General features: G+C 34.2%; 1 protein-coding gene across 1 annotated transcript in view; it reads left to right on the forward strand.

The window, feature by feature from the left end:
- CUNH8orf34 (chromosome unknown C8orf34 homolog) overlaps positions 1-21,178 on the forward strand; it is a 92,383-nt gene that overhangs the window by 31,654 nt on the left and 39,551 nt on the right. The window contains exons 5-8 of the mRNA XM_015819392.1: positions 2,969-2,997; positions 4,686-4,855; positions 7,296-7,462; positions 20,884-21,019. Coding sequence (XP_015674878.1) covers positions 2,969-2,997; positions 4,686-4,855; positions 7,296-7,462; positions 20,884-21,019 — 502 coding nt within the window. The remainder of the gene's footprint in view (positions 1-2,968; positions 2,998-4,685; positions 4,856-7,295; positions 7,463-20,883; positions 21,020-21,178) is intronic.

Consider the following 21,178-nt stretch of genomic DNA (forward strand, 5'->3'; position numbering starts at 1 on the left):
TCCAAATTCTCAAAATCGCCACTCTTAAGATATGAGATTTAAAAATAGAATCAACTTTCTTATCAAAGAATAAATATGCATGCCATCCAAAATATAAGTCCCAACCTTCAAGAATCAATATATCTCTATTAGTTAAATTAATCCAATCAGTAACCCATGTCAAAACCACCGCATCATAATACAATTTTAAATTTGGAGCGTATCAAAAATCAATGCAGAACAGCAGTCATTTAGTTAGAATTTTTCTAGATTTTTCCTTCAATTTTTCTATATTTTTTACAGTCTGTTACAATGTAGCAATCCACAACCGGAAGAGAAGTGAAAGTTTTCCTTTAGAACAAAGAAGCGGTTTGACCGCAGCCATTTTTTTTTTTAAGTTTCACTTTCAACTTAAACTTTACAGAAGATGTCTTTAAGAAGAGAGTTAGAGTTGAAATTTTATCCAAAAAAATCTGACGTTCCTGGTAAGCTCTGTCTATTAGAGCTTTACTCACAGTTCAAATCTTTAGCATTAGAGGTGGAAACGGCGTCTTGCTTCGTTAGAACGAAGACGTCCCGATCTATGGAGATGGCTGCGAGCTCCGGCAGAGTTCACACCTACATCTCCCCGAGAGCCCTCAGGGGAGACTAGGGAACTCTACGCCTACTCACCAGCAGCTCACCTTCTTCCCTTCGCCCGAGAAGAAGGCTGAAGCCGGCAAACAGCTGATACGCGCTGTTTTGCCGGCTTTTACATAGAACGCTGACGGGAGGCTGTCAGATTGCCTCCATCAGCCGCCGGCAGCCACCGGAAGTCCAATGGAAATCCCACTCTGAACTCATGTTTTTCAAAATAAATATTTAATTTAAATTAAGTCAACATTTCTTTTAAATAAAAATAAACTAAACACAATTATAAGGCTCAATGTATGATATATATATATGATAAATATATGAGATAATATACAATATATTGAGTGTATAGCCTCACCCAGTTCAATCCTAGGTAGTGGCAGATATTTCTCTCTTTGGGCACAATGAGTAATTGTCTGCTGCAAACCTCGCTTAGGTGTCAGGAAGGGCATCCAACCAGTAAACGCTTGAGTTCCGTTCAGTAACCCCGACTCCACCCTGATGCAAGGGTTTACAGGGTTGTTAATAATAAAATTGCAATTATCCTTCTGAATGACTATTTTGAATAAGATTATCATTCTTGAATTCTTCTGATTAAGAAAATATATTTTAAAAGCAGTGTTAATTTCCATATTTTCTCAAATCAGTTCTTACATTTAAGTAACTTCATTTTGAACTATAATGATTTTATTTGCTATTATTAAAATTAGTATGTTGCAAATCTTTAAAAAAAGTTTGCAATATTTTTAAAAAGCAGATAATAGGATTATATGTGCCATCCTCTGTCATATGTTGATTATAATACATCCCAGTATAATTTAATATCTAGTCTTTGTAATTTGTAAATCTTGCCATTTACTGATCCTGATCAATAATTGAATCATTAAAATGGATGGAGAGGTCCATGAATACATGGGAAGTAAGAAATGCAATTGCTGTTTATGTGTCCTATTTTTAACATTCAGGTGACAATGCACAAAAAGCCCTATGTGCATACTATTGCAAGAATTTAAAGCTTTCTGTACACTTAGAAGTTGGAAGAAATATGGAATTGGCACATGTTGTCATAATATTATTTATTATTAAAAAATTATACAGATGCCCATTTCTCTCCAGTTTCTCCTATATACATTCAATGTATTTGTTCAATGATTTTGAATAAGGATAGGATATGTTAATAAAAAGCAGACTGATTTGGTGGATATGCCTGAGAGGGGAAGCAAACTAGCATGTCTTTGGTAGCCAAAACCTAAAACTGGTCTATGAAACCAAAGTGCTTGATCCTAGAAATCAGGGTAAGAACACTGTGCAACCAAGTAGACAAAGAGTGACTTGATCATTGTGAAATAAGGAACAATAGATATCTTTTAAAGGACAATTAACAGAAATTTAAAGCTTAGGAGGAAGATCATATATGGAAATGACCAAAAATGGGTTACTGTGGTGTGTTTATTCAGCTTTCTGAACTAAATAAAGTATGTGAAAGTTTATTTTACTTTCTACCTCTTGCAAGCGCCCACATCATGAGTGATTGAAGAATTAGAAATGTACTCTAAATTAATCCCTCCAGGATTAAAAATTGATTAACAACTGGAAGCAACGTGTTTTTGTACAATATATGTACTTTGTAAATGTATGTACTTTTTCATATTGAATTGGTCATAAGACACTAATGCCCAGTAACAAAATACATTCTTAAATAATAAAAATGGTAAATGGTTTTCAGGGGGGGATGTGTCTATTAAGTCACATTGTATACGAAGAATTTCTCTGAATAATTGAAGTATCCCTCTCTTATTTGAGCCTTGCATGAAGTGTCATAAACTGTTCCTGGCAGTATCTCTTTTGCACATAAAGGCACTTTGCTTAGCTTTTTTCCAAGGATTGCAAATCACCTCCTTTGAACAATCTGCAGTCCTATTGTCTATTCACTTATTTAAAAAAAAGAAATAGGATGGTAGAAAATCCTTTGGAGTGATAGAAGGGAGACATGAATCAAAATAGCTAAGTTGCTTTCTAATAAATCAGTATGTTATGCCTAGTTGTGCTTAGAATGGCAGCCATCTCATAAATCGATAAGCAACCCATTGGAAGCCATTTTGTGAGAGCAACAGTTATATGCTTTAAAAATTCAAAATGCTCCAATGGACTCAGAATGTAGTGTATTCCCACAAGGAGATAGAGGCATGTGGAAAAAATGTGAGAGTAATCAGGCATTATATGCCAGTCTGAAACCATAATCAGAAGGAATTTCATTGTTATATTTCAACCAGGCCTTGACTAGGCATTAAATCACAAGTGATTATGTTTTATTTATTTATTTTTATAATTAATTATAATCTTGTTGTATTTATAGGCATTGCAATTTCCGATGAGCTCAATAAGGTAAGAATTATGTATAGCAAATTACATCAAACTATGTATCTCACAAAATAAGCATGAAAAAATAGTTTGGGGATAGTGTAGGACTATGTTCTTGCTGGAATTTACCCTAGGTAGATTACATTCTCAACTGAACATGATACTATTTCATTCATTTCATGATAGCATTACAAATTTTGGGATCACCAGGTCTGAGAAGACTCATCAACATAATCTTCCGAAAGTTGAAGGCCCATCACATCTAGAAGCATAGAAGAAATCTGTTGAAATTCAAAGTGCTACTATAAAATTTGCTGTCAGCAACATATAACAGTGATCACTCAGATAATGGTTGTGAAAAGCAATTTGACAGGATCATTGCGGATTACACATGATAGTACATATAAAATACATAAAGAATGCTATGTGATGATCATCTTTCGTAAAATAATTGTGTCAGGTCATCTAGAGCAGGGGTCTGCAACCTTGCCAACTTTAAGACTTGTGGACTTCAACTCCTAGAATTCCCCAGCCAGCCATGCTGAAGTCCACAAGTCTTAAAGTTGTCAAGGTTGCAGACCCCTAATCTAGAGAAGATCTGCTCAAGGTCCTGCCTCCTTGGTAAGTGGGACCTGGACCAGTGACAGGACCCACACTTGGGAGCAGCACATTTCTGCCCCTCTTATTACTGACATTTTGTAAGACCATAAAAACAATTTTATTCAGTCTGGCTTTCAAAGCTTAATTGGATTTCTGACTGTTTCTTATTTTATTTTATGATTTGGAGAAGCTATTGTACTTTATGTTCAATATGGTTTTATGATGCTTTATTGTATGCAATGTTTTTATGTTTTTCTGTAGCAACCAGAGTCTAGTGATATATACATTAGTGGTGAGTAGTACAGTATTTGTGTCCACAGCAGACAAGAATGCTTCAGATCCAGTATGGGTATTCTCACTCTACCCTGCTCATTAAAGAAGTGGTGCACAATAGTGGTGTTCAGACAGGAAAATAAGTACAAGTTCAGGCACATCTTTAGTAAGGAGAAATTAATATCTTGAAGGAGAGTACACTCTTACTTGCTTTGGATCCAAATACTGTACAACACTTCAGAAGAAGGAAGGAAGGAAGGAAGGAAGGAAGGAAGGAAGGAAGGAAGGAAGGAAGGAAGGAAGGAAAATCAAACAATATCTGCTTGATTTTCTAAAGAAAATTTCACAATGTCACAATGAAAAACACAATCTTGGAACTTTAGGGTTAAGATGTTTCTTTGAACTAGTCTTGAAATGCAGTTTTAATGTGTTGTAAGCCTAGGATGCTGATAAAGGTGCCAAAAAAGAGAAGAATGTGATTAGCAGCAAAGTGGATAGGCTCAATTACAATGGACCACCCTGTTGAAAAACCTAAATGATCAGGTTGGGATAAATCTACTTAGAGTAAATCTATTTATGTGAATTATATGATTGCCAAGACCAACACCAACTAAATGGCACATAATCACAGAATAATTTTAGCTATCTAGAAATGCTGTTATCTTTTTCTTTAAGGTGGGTATTATATTGTAGTCCACCTGTTCTGGCGTCTTCCAAATTCCTTTATGTATGTTGTATCATTCTATAAAATATAATTATGTTTGAATTGCTTGTGTTTATTCCTTTGTTTTTCCATACTGTTGCAAATAAGTAGTAATAAATAAGTTTTTCTCTAATAGGAAACAGCAACCTTTAATACTTCACTTCTTCGGCCTCGGGTAGTTGGAGAATGGATAGGACGTCAAGAAAATGATGCAGATCCACTGGCTGATGAAATGTTGCAGCCTCCAGTACCAAGAAGCAAAATTGAACAGTGGGACAGTGAAGATAGTAGCAGTCCTGGAGGAAGGTACATTTTCCAGCTACTGTGAATAATTTGGAGATAGTTGTCTCCCATGTCATATGCAATTACAACAGGTTAATTTTATTAGATTTTGCTGTAAAAGAAGATTTTCTCATGATGAATACTTTGTCTAAGATAGAGATACAGAATGGGAACATAGCAGACATTGACATGGACCTTCTATTCATTTCTTGAGTATACTTTCATATATCTTTATAAGAACGTATGCAGATAATAGAAAACAGAAAAATAAGACTTGATTAAAGTCAGAAATTAGTGTGTTGTCCACGTCATATCTGGGTCATCCTCTTATCTCATAGGCCACCTGTGGCTTTCCTGTCTCCATTGTTCAGCTTTAGATACCTTAACTATTTATTTGTCAGTAGGATTAACATTGATAAGCTTAATGGTGGGAAAGAAGTTGCCCTTTCTTATGATGATAATTTATCAATCTTAATAGGAATGATGGGGGGAATGGATGTAGAAGTAAACATTTGTCAAGTTCTCATCAGAATTACTATTATTTGATCCTATTTTAATCATCAGGAGAAAAAGAAAAGAAGTTTCTCTTCACACTATCGAATAGGGTTTTGAAAGCCAGGATCATGTGTCTAATCTTGACACAGTTCCATTGGCAAAGATTCTTCTGTCTCTGCTAGGATGAAAAGCATCCTCCCATTTATAACTTAGTTGGATATCCAATTGTATATTCATATGCATTTTCATGAACTATAAAACACTATTGCACTATATGTTTCATTTGAAGATAATTAGGTGCAAGTCCAGTAAACCAAACCTAGGTGAATGAGCTGAGTTTCAAAATAGGCCTGAAAAAAATTAAAGGGTCAGGGAATCAGAAAGCAGGTGTCAAGGCATGGGCTGACCAAGAATGAGAATGAAAACAATAGTTACTATTTGAGAACAATTATATATCAAACAAGAAAATATAAAACCACAGGACTTTTAAAACAATGTGGATAACTTCCTGACAGTTAGAACAATTAACCAGTGGAACAACCTACCTCCAGAAGCGGTGAATGCTCCAACACTGGAAGTTTTTAAGAAGAGACTGGACAGCCATTTGTCTGAAATGGTATAGGATTTCTTGCCTGAGCAGGGGGCTGGACTAGATGACCTCCAAGGTCCCTTCCAACTTTATTATTATTATTATTATTATTATTATTATTATTATTATTATTATCATCATCATCATCATCATCATCATCATCATCATCATTATTATTATTATTATTATTATTATTATTATTATTATTATATTTTAATTCAAGGGATTAAATACATATACAGGGTATACCAAAACATGGTTGCCATAGGCAATTATTATATAAATTACATTAAATATTCATATTGCTTGCCATTTTCTTCTAAACACTTTCTTACTCATTTGAACATTTCTAAGTACAGTACTATTGTTTCTGAAAAGTATTAATTAATAAAATATTGTTATTGGCTTAAAGGGCCTGAGTGTTGATATACCCTGTACTATATATGTACTTGCAGGTCTTTTCTCTCTCTCTTCCCCTTTTTCTTTCTTCTTCTTTTTTTGTTTCTTGGGAAATGTCTTTGTTTCACATATAGGCCTCAATTATGTCCACTGCAGTGATCAAGACTTTATAATATAGGGTTCAGAACTGATAAATGGTAAAGACAATTTTAGTCCTCCTACTTGAATTTCCTCTGTTTATCCAGAAGGCCTTGGATATAAATTTTTACTCAGCTGAATTCTACACAATTAGGGATGTTGGCCTAGCATGCTTCTGACTCATGTGAATATATGTTACTATATTCAGCTGAACACAATTACATTTTTACTATCCATCTTATAAGTAAATAATGGTAGGCCAAAAGAAGGGTCCAACATTTTGTCTGCCATGATGATTTGATTGGGATCTCTGATGAAGACATCTTCCTATCCCCTAAACAGCTATCAGAGTTAACATTATCTTTCTTCTGAACTGAGCTTGTGTTTTCCAGTGATAGGCTTCTTCTTTGTGATGCCAGCTGTATACATAATACACTTCCGAGATAAGATAAGATAACCTTTATTGTCATTTTTTTGATGTGGGCACAACGGCACACATCAAAAATGAAATTTAGTTGCCCGCTCTCAAAGTGAAACACATACATGACACACACCTAAACATACTATGTACAACATATGTATAGACTCACACTCCTACATATATATAGCAAATAAATATATGTATATAATGAAGTAAACTCCATATGTGTTTTATCTTACATGGTCTAGAATGACTTATTTTACTCTAATTATTATTATAATGCTACATCTTTATCCTGTTTATTCTGAAATCAAAAGGACTTAATTATGTGATGATTTATTTATTTAATCAAATATATAGGTTGTCTTGCCCAAACAGCTGTTATTAATGAGACTAATAGATTAACTAACAATTATTTCTAGTTTAAAGATGAAACCGAAGACTAAAGGACTGAAACATCAGCAGCAACAACATAAAAAATTGTTGGCTGCTATGCTTTCACAAGATTCATTTGATTCTCTACCCAGCACAACCCCTTCAGTAACAGAAGAAGATATTGATAATGAAGATGATGCCATGGAACTGCTGGGTAATTACAAAACTTAATTCATTTAAAGTGTCCTTAGTTGATTATAACATTAGCATTTACAGGACTCTCTGAGTGGTTTACAGAGTCAGCATATTACCCCCAACAATCTGGGTCCTCATTTTACCAACCTTGAAAGGATGGAAGTCTAAGTTAACCTTGAGCTGATCAAGATCGAACTGCTGGTGTGTGGGTAAGATAGCTCGCAATACTGCATTCTAACCACTGGGCCACCATGACACTTATCCTTATGAGACTCAGTTTGGAATCTGAAGTCCGGTTCCCAAGTGCGTACTTAGGTATTATATGCTTAGTTTAAAAATTGCTACTGTCAAGGTTTTTTTTAAAGCATGTAAATTTTATACAAATTAACCTTCTCTCTCTCTCTCTCTCTCTCTCTCTCTCTCTCTGTGTGTGTGTGTGTGTGTGTGTGTGTGTGTGTGTGAGAGAGAGAGAGAGAGACAGAGACAGACAGAGACAGAGACAGAGACAGAGAGTTGTTTGTATATACAATCAGTAGCTAGAGGTTGGAACTGGAGTTGTAGTGGCAGTTAATCCATTACCGGGCATCATTTCTTTGTCATTTGAAATTACAAGCAAGATTGATTGTGTTCTGAAATTATTCTTAAATTAGGCACAACATGAATTTAAAAATATACCCTGAAATTCTCATGAGTATTCCAGATAATATCAAATGTTATTTTCTATCTCTGTCTCTTAATTCTTCAATAGTGATAAATGTCTAGTGCGTTGCATTCATTCACTGTCACCAGATTTTCTTCTTAGAACAATTTGATATGTAGGGGGATGTGTTTACTTATTTCTGTGAGAATAATGATTTAGAGTTATTGTTTTGAATCTCAGAGTCAAAAAAGAACTATATGTTTTAATTTTCTAAAATATGAGGGACTATTTCACATTAATGTGTAAGCTTGAAAGGTGTACCTTAATGAAGAAAACTTAAAATGTCTATACGTCAATGTGGATTTCCCCCCCTTTCTTTCACAATAAATGGTTAGGAAATTATCAATTTTTGCACAGTTTCATCATTTTTGTAGTTTCATGTAGGCTTTACTAATATGCATATTTATTCAAATTATTTCTTTTCACACTGTTGGCCATTCTCCTACCCTTGCTGCTATTCAAAGAACACAGTCCTCTGGCAGCTTTTTAAAAGTCATACTCTATTAACTCGTAATTACTTAAATGAACGTGTATCTTTTCTCCTTTTCTTATGATTGTGTGTACTTTTTCATGAATTTAACTAACCTATCTTATACAATTATTAAAGACATTAAATATCTTAATACAAATTTAAGATAATTCTCATAACAAAAGTGGAAAAAGCCATAGCTGTCTTATTCCAAGTCAGATTTGTCATCCTAATTGTTGTCTAACTTTGGTACATTTACATTATCTTAGGTAATTTGTGAGCCAATAGGAACTACTAGATGATTCAGGAAATCATGGTTCTTTGCTCTGTTTTCCTTATATTGTCTATCATGATGACATGATTACAAAAAGTCTCATTTCAGAAACCCTTTACTGTAGCCCCTGGAGCCACTCCAAACTGCCAATGTTCTACAGCATGGTTTTTCTAGCCTCACCTGTGTTTAAATATTTATTTATTTCTCGGGGTGTAGATGCTGAAATCAACAGATTTATGAGCAGCTTGTTAACTATACTGTACTCTCCCAACCACACAATTTCTTACTCCATTATATGCAGAAGGAATATTTAAAATAATTTTTAATAATATAGAACTGCTGATTCAATTAGTTGTGTACTAACTAATAAGTGGATATTATTATGAAAAATGCTACTAGCAAGAGAGCATTGAGCTGAAATATTGCTGACATCAGTTCCATTTTCTTTCCATTCTTTATCGGTAGACCAAGATTTGGTTGCATCCAATAAGCTGAAAATAGAGTTATGTGTCTGGGTTTTCACAAAGCAGGCAGTAAAACATGGCAGTAACAGAATTTAGTCTACTACAAATCTCTGTTTTAATTTTATGATATCTAGACTGCTGCTAAGATTTTACATAAATTTTAGAGCTTTCGTTAAATTGCCTAAACATTGTCTTCATGTTATATTAGTTTCAGTGCATCTTCTTCACTGTCTTTCAGATATTCTTCCAATGCTCTTTTTTCTTCTTCAGCTGTCTGGTGTACTCACAAGTACATTCCAGTCATTACATATCATGTAATTCATCCATCATGTCCTTCATCCATGCAGCAGTGTTGACAGACTCTACTCACCAGACTGTCTGGTGTACTCACAAGTCTGTCAACACTGCTGCATAGATAAAGGACATGATATCTAATGACTGGAATTGTCCAGGTGTTAATTGAGTTGATAATATGTCCACCACTGAGATTGGACTTTAAGATCTTTGCTATCATGATATATTAAGTTCTAACCTTCTTCTTGACTTTAGCCTGAAAGATGCCAGGGTATTTGTATCGATCATCATCCAGACTCTTAATGTTATTTCCAAAGGGCAGCTTGATTCCTTCAGTTTTCACAAGATTTCCCGTGTAATAATGAGGACGGCACATTTGCCTTGTCCAAACTCCATTGCAATATCTTGGCTGTATATACAGACAGTATTGAGCAAGGATTCTGTTTCAGATGGTATTTTTCCTTATAGTTTCAGATTGTTAACCAATTTTCAATTTCACTTCCTTGCAATATGTTATTAAACTGCAGGCAATGAGCGGGTGTAGACCAGTCATATGTTTTATTATTATTTATATAATTTTCCCCAATTCATTTTTTGCCATTATAAGTTTTTTCTTATACTCAGCTTTCTCTAGTACAGTGGTTCTCAACCTTTTTAATGCCGCGACCCCAACCGGTTGTAAGTCGAGGACTAAACCGGTCATAAGTCGAGGACTAAACCGGTCGTAAGTCGAGGACTACCCAACCGGTCGTAAGTCAAGGACTTTCCCTGCCCAGGAGCGCCGCGCATGCGTGGTTCCGCCCCCTGCACTGGCCGAGGCGTAGCTGGCAAGCGGCAGAGACGGAGCAGGCCGACCACCAGCTGGCCCATCCCAAGGGAGGTAAGGCACCCACGGGAAAAGGGGGAAAAATGGTGGACAAAAAAAATGGCGGACAAAAAAAATGGCGGACAGCCTTGCTTGGCGACCCCCGTGAAATGGTCGATCGATCCCAAATGGGGTCCCGACCCACAGGTTGAGAACCACTGCTCTAGTATGTGAAGTTGCTTGTATACTTGTCATAATATGTAATTTTTAAAATTTTGTTACAAAAAATACAGGTAGCCCAAAATTTTTGTTACTAAGCAAGAAAGTTGTTAAGTGAGTTAAGTGAGCTCATTTTATGACCTTTTTGCCACAGTTGTTAACGCGAATCAATGCAATGTATGGGTGTGTTTTTAGAACAGGCCCGTTATTTAATTTGATTTTAGAACTGCCTATATTTATCATGGTTTTTATTATCGCCTGTTCACCGCCCTGAGTCCCGTAAGGGAGATAGGGCGGTATATAAATTCAATAAATAAATAAATAAATAAATAAATAAATTTGTTAAGTAAATCATGCGGTTGTTAAGTGAATCTTGCTTTCCCCATTGACTTTGCTTGTCCAAAACAAGCTGAAAAAGTTGCAACTGGTGATCACATGACTCTGGGACAGTGCAACTATCATAAATACATGCCAATTGCCAAGCGCCTGAGGATTGCTCACTACTTGTGGACTGTGGACAAAATAGACTTTGGTGGATCACATTTATTCATTCCCATTTGTTTGAGTCCTGAGAAAATATTTCAGAAACATTGGTTTCAGGAAGGGATGCCTTGGTATGTGTTTAGAGGATTGCCAGCAGAGTTAATACAACATATCTTTTCATGAAGGTGGGATAAAACTAATACAATTATGTATTATGACACCTAAGTTTTAGCAACATTGGTTCTGCTTTTCTTTTAAATGGTTTAAAACTCTCTGTACCAACCTTATTTTTAATAGGTTTGTAAATACATCCAGAGTCTGCTTATGGTTGTCATATGTTATGACTTTAATTAGTGTTTTATAATTAACTTTAGCAATTGCAGAATTTCAGGCATATTCCAAAGTTAGATTTACCATGACATATTTATTCTGCTCTTCTTTGCACAGTGTGCAAACACTTACTGAAGGGCAGAAACTATAATCCATGTAAAAATACAAAACTTTCTTCTTGTATCTTTAATAGAATAAAAGGGGCATAGTAGTTAAAATATTGAACTAAAATAGGGAAGATCAGGCTTAATTTCAAATCCTCAGTAACCTATCAGGTACAGGTAGTTCTTGCTTAATGACTTACTGATTTAGAACTATTTGAAGTTATGACGGCTTCTCTGTCAATCCCAACCCTCTCCCTCACTGTAATCACATAACCACATGTCAGACACGGCTACTTTATGACCATGCTTTATATACATGTGGTTGCAATTTGGGATTTTTTGGCTGTTTCTGCCATTTTTGGCTGGTTTCTGTAAGAAACACCCATTCAAATCAGTGGGTTTGCTTAACAACTGAGGTGTTCACTTAATGACTGCCATGAAAAAGGCCAGAAAATCATTTTCAGTCATATGGGTGCCTTGACTTACAACCATAATGACTTATGACTATAGTTCTGGGCTCAGTTATACTCATAATTCAAGGACTACATGGATTTGTAATTGTTTTTGAAATAACTGTATTGTAGAAGATTAATGTGAAAATACAGTTTAGTGAGGAGAAAAAAGTAGTGGTGATAGAGGATTTGAATCAGTAGAACTGATAGTGATGTAAGATTTTAATTATCCAAACATATGTTGGAAGACAAACTCTGTCTAGGATAATTTTTCCCAAAATTCATAATTTATTAGTTAACATATTTCTCCTTGGAGAGGATGAAGGAAGACACAACATGATCAGTCATTCTTCATGCAGTCTGATTAGGAATATTTAGTAGAGGGAGCAGGGGAAACTTAGTGGAGAATGAATATAAAAGCCTAATATTATTACTGAAGGGAAACTCCTATTTTAGCTCAGTCTTCTATGAAAAGTTGGATATTTATTCTAAGAAATTATTAAGGGGAAAGAATAAATCTGGAGATTGATGGTTACATACTATAATCATGGAATATCTATTTACTTTGAATAAGTTCACATCTCCAGAGTCAAACGAATTGCATTTAAGATAATGAAGAAATTTGGAAATAGTCTAATTGAATCTTTATATATTATCTATGTAATATATGGTGAAATGTCAGATAATAGGAGGAGGACATTAATGTTCTTTTCATCAAAAAGGGAATAAAGGAGGATCTAAGGAAATGCAAACTGGTCAGTCGGTTATTAATATTTGGGAAGATTACACACTAAGACCCTAGAACAATTTATTTTCAAGCATTATTAAAACAGTATGATTATCGTAAGTCAGCAAGAATTTGTTCAAAAACATTTTAACCAGATGAATTTTATTTTTTGATTAGGCAGTTTCCTTATTAGATTATAGAAGTGCATTAGATGCAATATATCTTTACTTAAAATATTTGATTAAGCAATATATGGCATTTTGATCAGCAAATTAATTAACTGTGGTTTGTACCGAAGGGCATAAATCACTTGCTTGAAAGTTGTGCTCAAAAATGTTCATTGGTAGAGTAGAATATTAAGTGAAGTTTCTCAGTGGTTCCTGTACACATCAACATTTTTTAATATAACTTGGTTGAAGAGATGGAGGGAATGCTTCTCAAATTTGCAGATGATACAACATGGGAAATATTCAAACAGTGGCAGTGGTCAGAGTACTAAATACTGTGAAAGAGGTTGAAGGAGCTAGAAAGAGAAGAAAAGGTTGAAGGCAGACAGTCTTTAGGATATGAACTAATGTTACTTAGAAGGTCAGCACTTGTTCTCGGTTATTCCAAAATGCAAGACAGAATAATGCACTTCCTACATTACGTGATTTATTAAAATGCATATTTTATTGTTACTCTTGAAAAAAAAGTCCCAGTGAAATAACAATATTTTACAAGATCATATGACAAAAGCAACAATTTAAATAATTTAACAACTCTAACTCTCAAGTGATAGATAGCTTGTGCCTTTTAGGGTCAACTATCAACAATAAAGAAACAAGGAGACAAGAAATACTTGCAGGTTAGCATTTGGTAGACTAGTGAGGAAGGCCTTGGAAAACATATTCAGAAGCTGTGATGTGTCTAAACCAACAAAGATCATAATCGTGCAATCATGTTCCCTTGATAATTTGTGGAAGTGAAAATTGGATTTTGAAGTAGGATAGAAAGAACTGGTTCTTCAGTTGAAGCCTTACCTAGAACAGGGGGCAGTGAAGAGAGTTACTTATGCCCTGTGTGAATTTTTGTGATTTGCTTTATATGAGTCTGCCTTGAAGGCCATCCAGAAAAACAGCCCAAAAGGGATCTCCACTTCAAGAACAACTTGCTTCTTGAGATGATAGCTTTTATTCTCATGGACTTCCTGAAGCATTGCATTGAGTGCACCTACTGCTTTTGTACACATTTAATTTATTTTTTCTTCTGTTGAATTGTGTCTACTTCTAGGTAATTTATCATTCATGCAAAATATAAATAACATGGCATAATTATAATAAATTCCCAGAATTCTGTGTTAGGGTAGCCAACAGGCAGAAGAACTGAGAGCTATAATCCAAATATAATTGAAGGTCATAGGCTGTCTAATATTTCTTCTCAATATCTTTGATATCTATAAGGCCTTTGCTAGACTATTTTCACTGCTCTCATTCTGAGTTTTTTGCTATTTTTAGCTCCCATCATCTTAAACTATCTTTTGCCATTTTTCCATCAAACACATTGCAGACTTTTGCTTAATATGCAAACAGTTTCTATATAATGAATATTATAAGGAGAATGATTTACACTGAATGATGTGATTTATTAAATATTAACATTAGCTAGGTTGAACAGAATGCAGAATCCTTTTATTATGTGGTTTTCAGTCAGTTTGTCCTCTCCAATTGAGAATGACAATAAAGGGTAAATTTTCCCCAAGCAAATAATGAGAGAGAAAAAATATGCTTACTCCTCCCTGAAGCCCAGCACTTCTCAGATGTTTCTCTAATTCCACAGTGAATATATAAGTTCTGGCACTTATTAATCATTAGACAATCTGCTGCTACTTCTGAAAAATCCTTCTGGAGCAGAACTTTTTCAAAATGAATGGGGGCTGAGCCAATGCAGCACTTTGAAGATCAGGATTTTAATAAGGCAGATTCTGTAATAGCACTGGAAAGATTGTTTCCCATTACCTTAATGGGGCTTTTGGCTGTAGTTGGTTCAGATATGTTTACATTTCCAAACAAGCCCTATTTCAAAAAGCTTATGTTGGCTCCGTTTGGGAGCACTCCCTGCAAATAAATGGAGTTCATTTTCTATAATACTGCAGTGATTCATGTTGGATAAAAAAATGTCAAAATAATATTTTTGCCTTAAATTGAATTCCCAGGTGTCCAGATCTATAAATGAGGCTTTACTGAGATAATTCCCATTATCCCTACTGTTGTGCATAATCCAGAGATTATTAAACAACAGTAAGATTCATTAGGATGTACTTAAATATCTTTTCTGAGATAAGCATTTATTTTCCCTCTTTATCTAATTAAACTATAAGCATTAGCTACTTGGGGAGGTTTCCTCTCATCCCTTAATATTTTCAGAAAAATGGTATTTACTTTATAGTGTTTGTTCATTCTTTATAATAGGATGAAAAGACTCTAATTGTTTTGGAGATTTCATTTTATTTTCCTCTCAAACATGGCACAATCTCCTTTGCTTGAGTTTAGAACAGACATTGTTCATAGTCCAATTCACTTTGGGGAAAGGAAGAGTCTAGAAGAGTTGCAGAGCAATTAATACAGGAATTCAGCTTTGATGCTTATTTCAGATAGAAGAAAAATGGCAAATTACTTCCCATTTGGTATTAGAGGTTTATATTCAGGAGATGCGTCTGAACATATGCAGAAAACTAAGTGGCTTCTAATTAAGTAAAAGAAACTGCCTTTAAAGAGAAAAGAAAATATTCACAATATATTTTTTTTATGCAGATCATGGATTTAATCCAACAAACAGATATTCATTATGTTTGAGGGAAACATTGAATTTATTAAGATAGAAAGCCTCACTTTTAGCTAAACTATATATTTAGAGAGAGAAAAACAGGAACTTATATTTGTCTCCTAAAAGTAGACTTTGTCAATGAAGAATAGGCCAGAAGAGAAACAGACCCAGGAAACTACATGAAAACCTTCACAATTACTTTTTGACTTTTGCAATAGTGGTCAAACACCAGTAGATGCAAGGAGAGGCTGCCATCTCCAACAGATGGCTTTGGTATTCTTATTTCTGCCAGTGAAAATGATTGATTTCTGGTGAATACAGAATACAGAACAAGCGCTAGAGAAAAGTTAAGACCATCATCTTTGGAACTGAAGATCCTTATACTATTCATTTATTTTTACTGACTGTCCATAAATGTGGTTATATTGAATTAAATTTATTAAACTGACCCAGATATATACTTCACATCAAGTATATAACAGGTTGATGCAGACCTACATCAATTAATAGAGGAAATCAGCTGAGTGTCACATCTCCTTACATCTTCCAGCTTTAATCCAAAGCATATCACACAATCCATCCTGCACAATTAAGCCTACAATATAACCATATCTATTTAGATCTGAGACACACAAAAGATAAATCCAGCATTTATGTAACTTTAATATCTACCCAGTGAACTAAATGAATAACTAACTGTATCAGTAAAACTATGTAGTTACCCAGAAATATTGTACAAGACATAAGTCTGCTTGTTGTCATTATAGCTGTCAATTTCCAGCTAATACCACTCAAATACTCCTCCTTCCTTCTCTGGCTTATGCTGAGCCACCTAACTGAAAACTATAGAAATAACTGATTGTGCTGTAAAGTTACAAATACAGAAATCACTTCTGCCCCCATATTCTCAACAATATTATGGGAATATACATTTGTTTCTCCTCTGATGTAAAGTATGCCATCTTCAATCAACAATGTTCCATTATACTTTACAGTAGACATATTGGCAAAAATACAAAATAACAAAATCTCACATTAGAGATGGCTGTATCCTGAAAGCAGTAGAGGTTTTTTTTTTTTAAAACCTGCAAGACATTCACCAAAAGAACAAATACTTGAGAAGAGGAATTAGAAAAACTGATTGAATATTGAAATGGAAGAACAGAAATTAACCAGAAGATTCAATACACTTTTCATAGTTCAGATGTGGACTAAGACAGGGTCCCCAACCCCAGTCCGTGGACCAGTACCCCGGCATGCCAGCAACTGGTCCGCACAAACAAGCAAAGCCTGCATCCGCGAGATGCAGGCAGCAGACAAAACCACACACCCTCCGGTCCACAGAAAAACGTCTCTCCACGGAACCAGTCCCTGGTGCCCAAAAGGTTGGGGAACCTCTGGACTAAGACACCCTGAAATATTAAAGACATTAGTTATTTAAGGCTGAAAGCTTAAGGTCAAATATTACAATTGTTTCATGTTTGATCATCCCTAAAGTAAGTGGTTTTTCTCATTCCCATTTCCTTTGCCTTCAGACCATGAGATAAATTTAAGCTTTCTAAGGGCTATAAATCTTATGAGATAAGAGAGTTCTTAAGCATTGTGGACTACAGAATTCTTTATTGATTTTGCTGCATCAGACTGACAAGAACACATACCATGACTTTATTTATGATAGCTCTGTAAGCTGTTTTGCTTCTCTTTGACCTGACCCCAAAACAATTCTGTTTGTTCTCACTACTTCCCCCAACAGCGTGTACTTATAAAATCTTTATCTTCAGCATTTATTTCTGTGAGACATGGATAAGACATTTTTGATATGGTAAAACTGATTGACATTAAATGTACCACAAATTTCCCTCTATCACACCATCCCTCCCTCCCTCCCTCCCTTCCTCCTTCCTTCCTTCCTTCCTTCCTTCCTTCCTTTCTTCCTTCCTTCCTTCCTTTTCCTTTCCTCCGACTCCCTAAGACTAGCACAACTATGTCTTTGGGAACTTTGATACAGAAGCCTTATTTCTGTCTAGCTGTTGCCACTTGAGGGCACTAATGTGTTTTCTTATGGATTCAGATAGTATCAAAAAAAAAATGTAGAAAGCTTTAATATAAACGTTTATATGCAGGAGATAAAAAGTGACATATAATCTGTGGCTACAAAGATGAATTCGATTTTATTAAAAAAATACTTTCCAAACATTGAGAAAATAACCAAAGAATTGATTATTTCATATTTTACCAGAGATTAATATAATTAATTATGTACAATTGATTGCAATCGACATATTAAAAAGTGTTTTTTCTTAAAAGAAAAGTTGACCGCAATAAAAAGAATAAACTATAGAAATTCAAAACAATTGAATAATTGAAATGAAATGTATTGAAAGACACCAAGACAAGCATTTCCATTCCATTAAAAACAAACAACAGTGAAAAATCTCACAACTGATAAATGTTTTCAGTTGCAGATTTTATTAAGATAATAAAATACCATAAAAAAGGCTATGTAGACACCACCTGATATCAAGAAATAGCTCTTTATTGTAGGTCTAAATAGGCTCCTGTAATGTTAATTATAACTAATGTTATAGTTATCTTGTAATGTTAATTAATCTTGATTTTTCTATTGTATTTGACTTCTATATCTGATAACAGCAAGACTCATCCTGGTTTCTAAATTATGCTTTATTAACTACATGGAAACATTCACAACTATATTTCCATATTTTTTTGTATTTTTGTCATTTATATTTATTACATTAAATACTGATCAACTCTCATTGACTCTGGATATTCATATCCCTATTTCCAGTTAATTTATTCTTTGCATTAGATAAATGTCATCAGTGTCACTTGTGCTTTTTTGCTAACTTTGGTGAGGGGGAATAAAATGTTGAAATTAAATAATTAAAATTTGGGTTCCAGATTTGTGAAATAGCCAAAGTGAGAGTTGCCACTCTTTATGCTTCCATGGGACTCTGCAATACTTAGAATGCTCAATTTGAGAACTTATAGTCAGAATTTTAAAGTAGATTCTGAATTATCCCTACACAATCCACCAATACATTTAGAACTATTTTTTCTTTATAATTCAGTGTTCATTATAAAATTATTTTCAATCTGGACCCTTAAAGGCTGTTTGAGATTCAGGCAGTCCTCAACTTATAACCATTTGTTAGCAATCATTCAAAGTTACAACAACACTGAAGAAAGTGACTTACTATTGGTCCTCACACTTACAACTGTTGTAATATCCCCACAGTCATGGGTCCCAACTCCCTGAACAACCAACTTGCTTAGCAGTGAAAATTCTGGTCCCAATTATGGTTGTAAGTCAAGGACTATCTTAAGGTATAGGAGTGTGCTGTTCAATTTACTTTTAAAAACATGTCCATATCATCTAGCATTTAGTATTTCATACTAAAATATTATGGTGTGCATTTTAGCCAATCTCCAGTATTTTATTTTATTTTATTTATTTTTTTATTTCCTACCTTTATTATTTTTATAAATTACTCAAGATAGCGAACATATCCAACCCACCTTCCTCTCCTATTTTCCCCCACAACTCTGTGAGGTAAATTGGACTGCGGTATGAATTGAAAATGTTAAAGCGTTTAAGAATTTATCTAAATGGGGCAATATTATAGTTACAAATCATTTGATTTGCCATATTTTATCATTTTAAGTGGAAAACTATATGTATATTTCCAAAAGATTTGACATATTTTATCATTTTAAGTGGAAAACTATATGTATATTTCCAAAAGATTACTTGGCAAATTGGCAAAGCCTGATTCTGGGTGAACCTGGTTATTTAAACTATGAGGACATGAAAAATTTACTATGGCAAATTTGATTTACACTGTAAATACTTCCAGTTTACTTAGATATATTTTTTAAAAAATACAATGAAAGAAATGAATTCAGTAATTTACAGTTTTAGTTCATTGACAACAATTTCTTAATATATATATTACACCTGGATATATGTTATGGAAGAAATGTATTGAAGAAAAATAGGTTGAATAAAAGGCTGCACACTTACACCTATCTACTGTAGATTGGTTTTCAAAACTGAATACTTTAGAGAAAAGATTTTCTAATCTGACAGGATAATACTCTGTGTTTCTAAAAATATACTGTATTTTTCAGTGTTTTTGCCTCCTATAATCTTTTGTTGAAAGCTATGATGCAGGTTTAGACTTTTCTCATGAAATTTAAATCTTATTGAAATATGTTTGAGATTGATATCCCAAGATTTGCTGAGTGAAGATAATATATTCTCCACATAAAGCTTCCATATCAGAAATAGTTTCTTATTCTGTTTTGAAGAATTGGCAGAGCAAAGGAAAAGATACAGACTTTATGTTTTAAATCTTAGCCTACATTATAAGAATATATAAATGTATAGAACATTTTAAATAGATTATGCAAATTCAACTCATAAAAAATTCATAAAGACATATATTACCAACGCCTATTTTAAGAGAGCTGATCAAAGAGCTAATTTCTTAATCAAGCATCAGCCTCCAAATACTTAAATGGAATTTCTTATTAGTCCATGCATCTCTGATTATTTGCTGTAATTGTGAATTTCATTTGAGTATACACAGAGTTCTTTTTGTCTAAATTAAAGAGAATCACAGCAGGAATTACTATTTTGATTTTGTTCATATTCTATCTATCATTCTACAAGCAGAAAAAAGCTGGTTTTTTTTTTACTTTTTAAAATGCTTCTTGTAGTTTTTTGTCTCTAGACTTAAAGATCAATCTCTTGTTGCTTCTTTAATCTCAAGTGGTTAAAATATAGATTGGATCTATGGAAGTTTATTCTCTCAACTGAGCTTGATGTTTATCTTGTCTACACACACACTACAAACTGGGCTACTTGAAGGATGAGAATTCCTTGGTTATCTTTATTCCACATTATCTTTGCAATCCTAAGAAGAATGGGAAGGTTACCGAAATGAAGGATCTTCAAATGCTCCCCTGACCTCTCCTCCCAAACTGCACTGTTTACTTGCTCTCCAGAATCTGACTTTCTTGCATTCTTCCTTGTTCATCAAGGTCAGCAGGAAGCAACTGTCAGATCACACTCAGTGGGCAACCAGTGTCATTCAGCAGCATAGTGTGTGATCTGTGGCAATCAGGAAACACCCAGTCAGCAATTTCTTCCCTTTCTTTCTTTTGTCCAGATTCCACATTTGTTTTACTACGAGAATTTCTATAATGATTTTTATAATGATTATATTGGATTATATTATTTAAGTGCTTAACTGTACTTTTATTAAAAAAAAATACATTTCCTTTACAGAAGATCTTGATGATTTAAGAATGGAAGGAGTAACCGGTGTGGTGTCTACTGGAAGCAAATTTAACCAAACTCGAAGTTCACATACAGCTGAACCACAAGCCAAAGTCACCCTGAACATCTGTGCAAGATGTGCCAGGTAAATATTAGACAGGCATTGTATGGAATTTACAGCACTACCTGCTGGGTCTGGAAAAGAAAAAGATTCACTTTGGTCTTAGCTATTCTTCTTCTTTATTAAACTTATATGCTGCTCACCTCGTATAGGCACAGAAACTATCCATTTATTTGAGGCTTC

Source organism: Protobothrops mucrosquamatus, unplaced genomic scaffold (assembly GCF_001527695.2).
Source record: "Protobothrops mucrosquamatus isolate PMUCROS unplaced genomic scaffold, P.Mucros_1.0 scaffold912, whole genome shotgun sequence".
NCBI lineage: Eukaryota > Metazoa > Chordata > Lepidosauria > Squamata > Viperidae > Protobothrops > Protobothrops mucrosquamatus.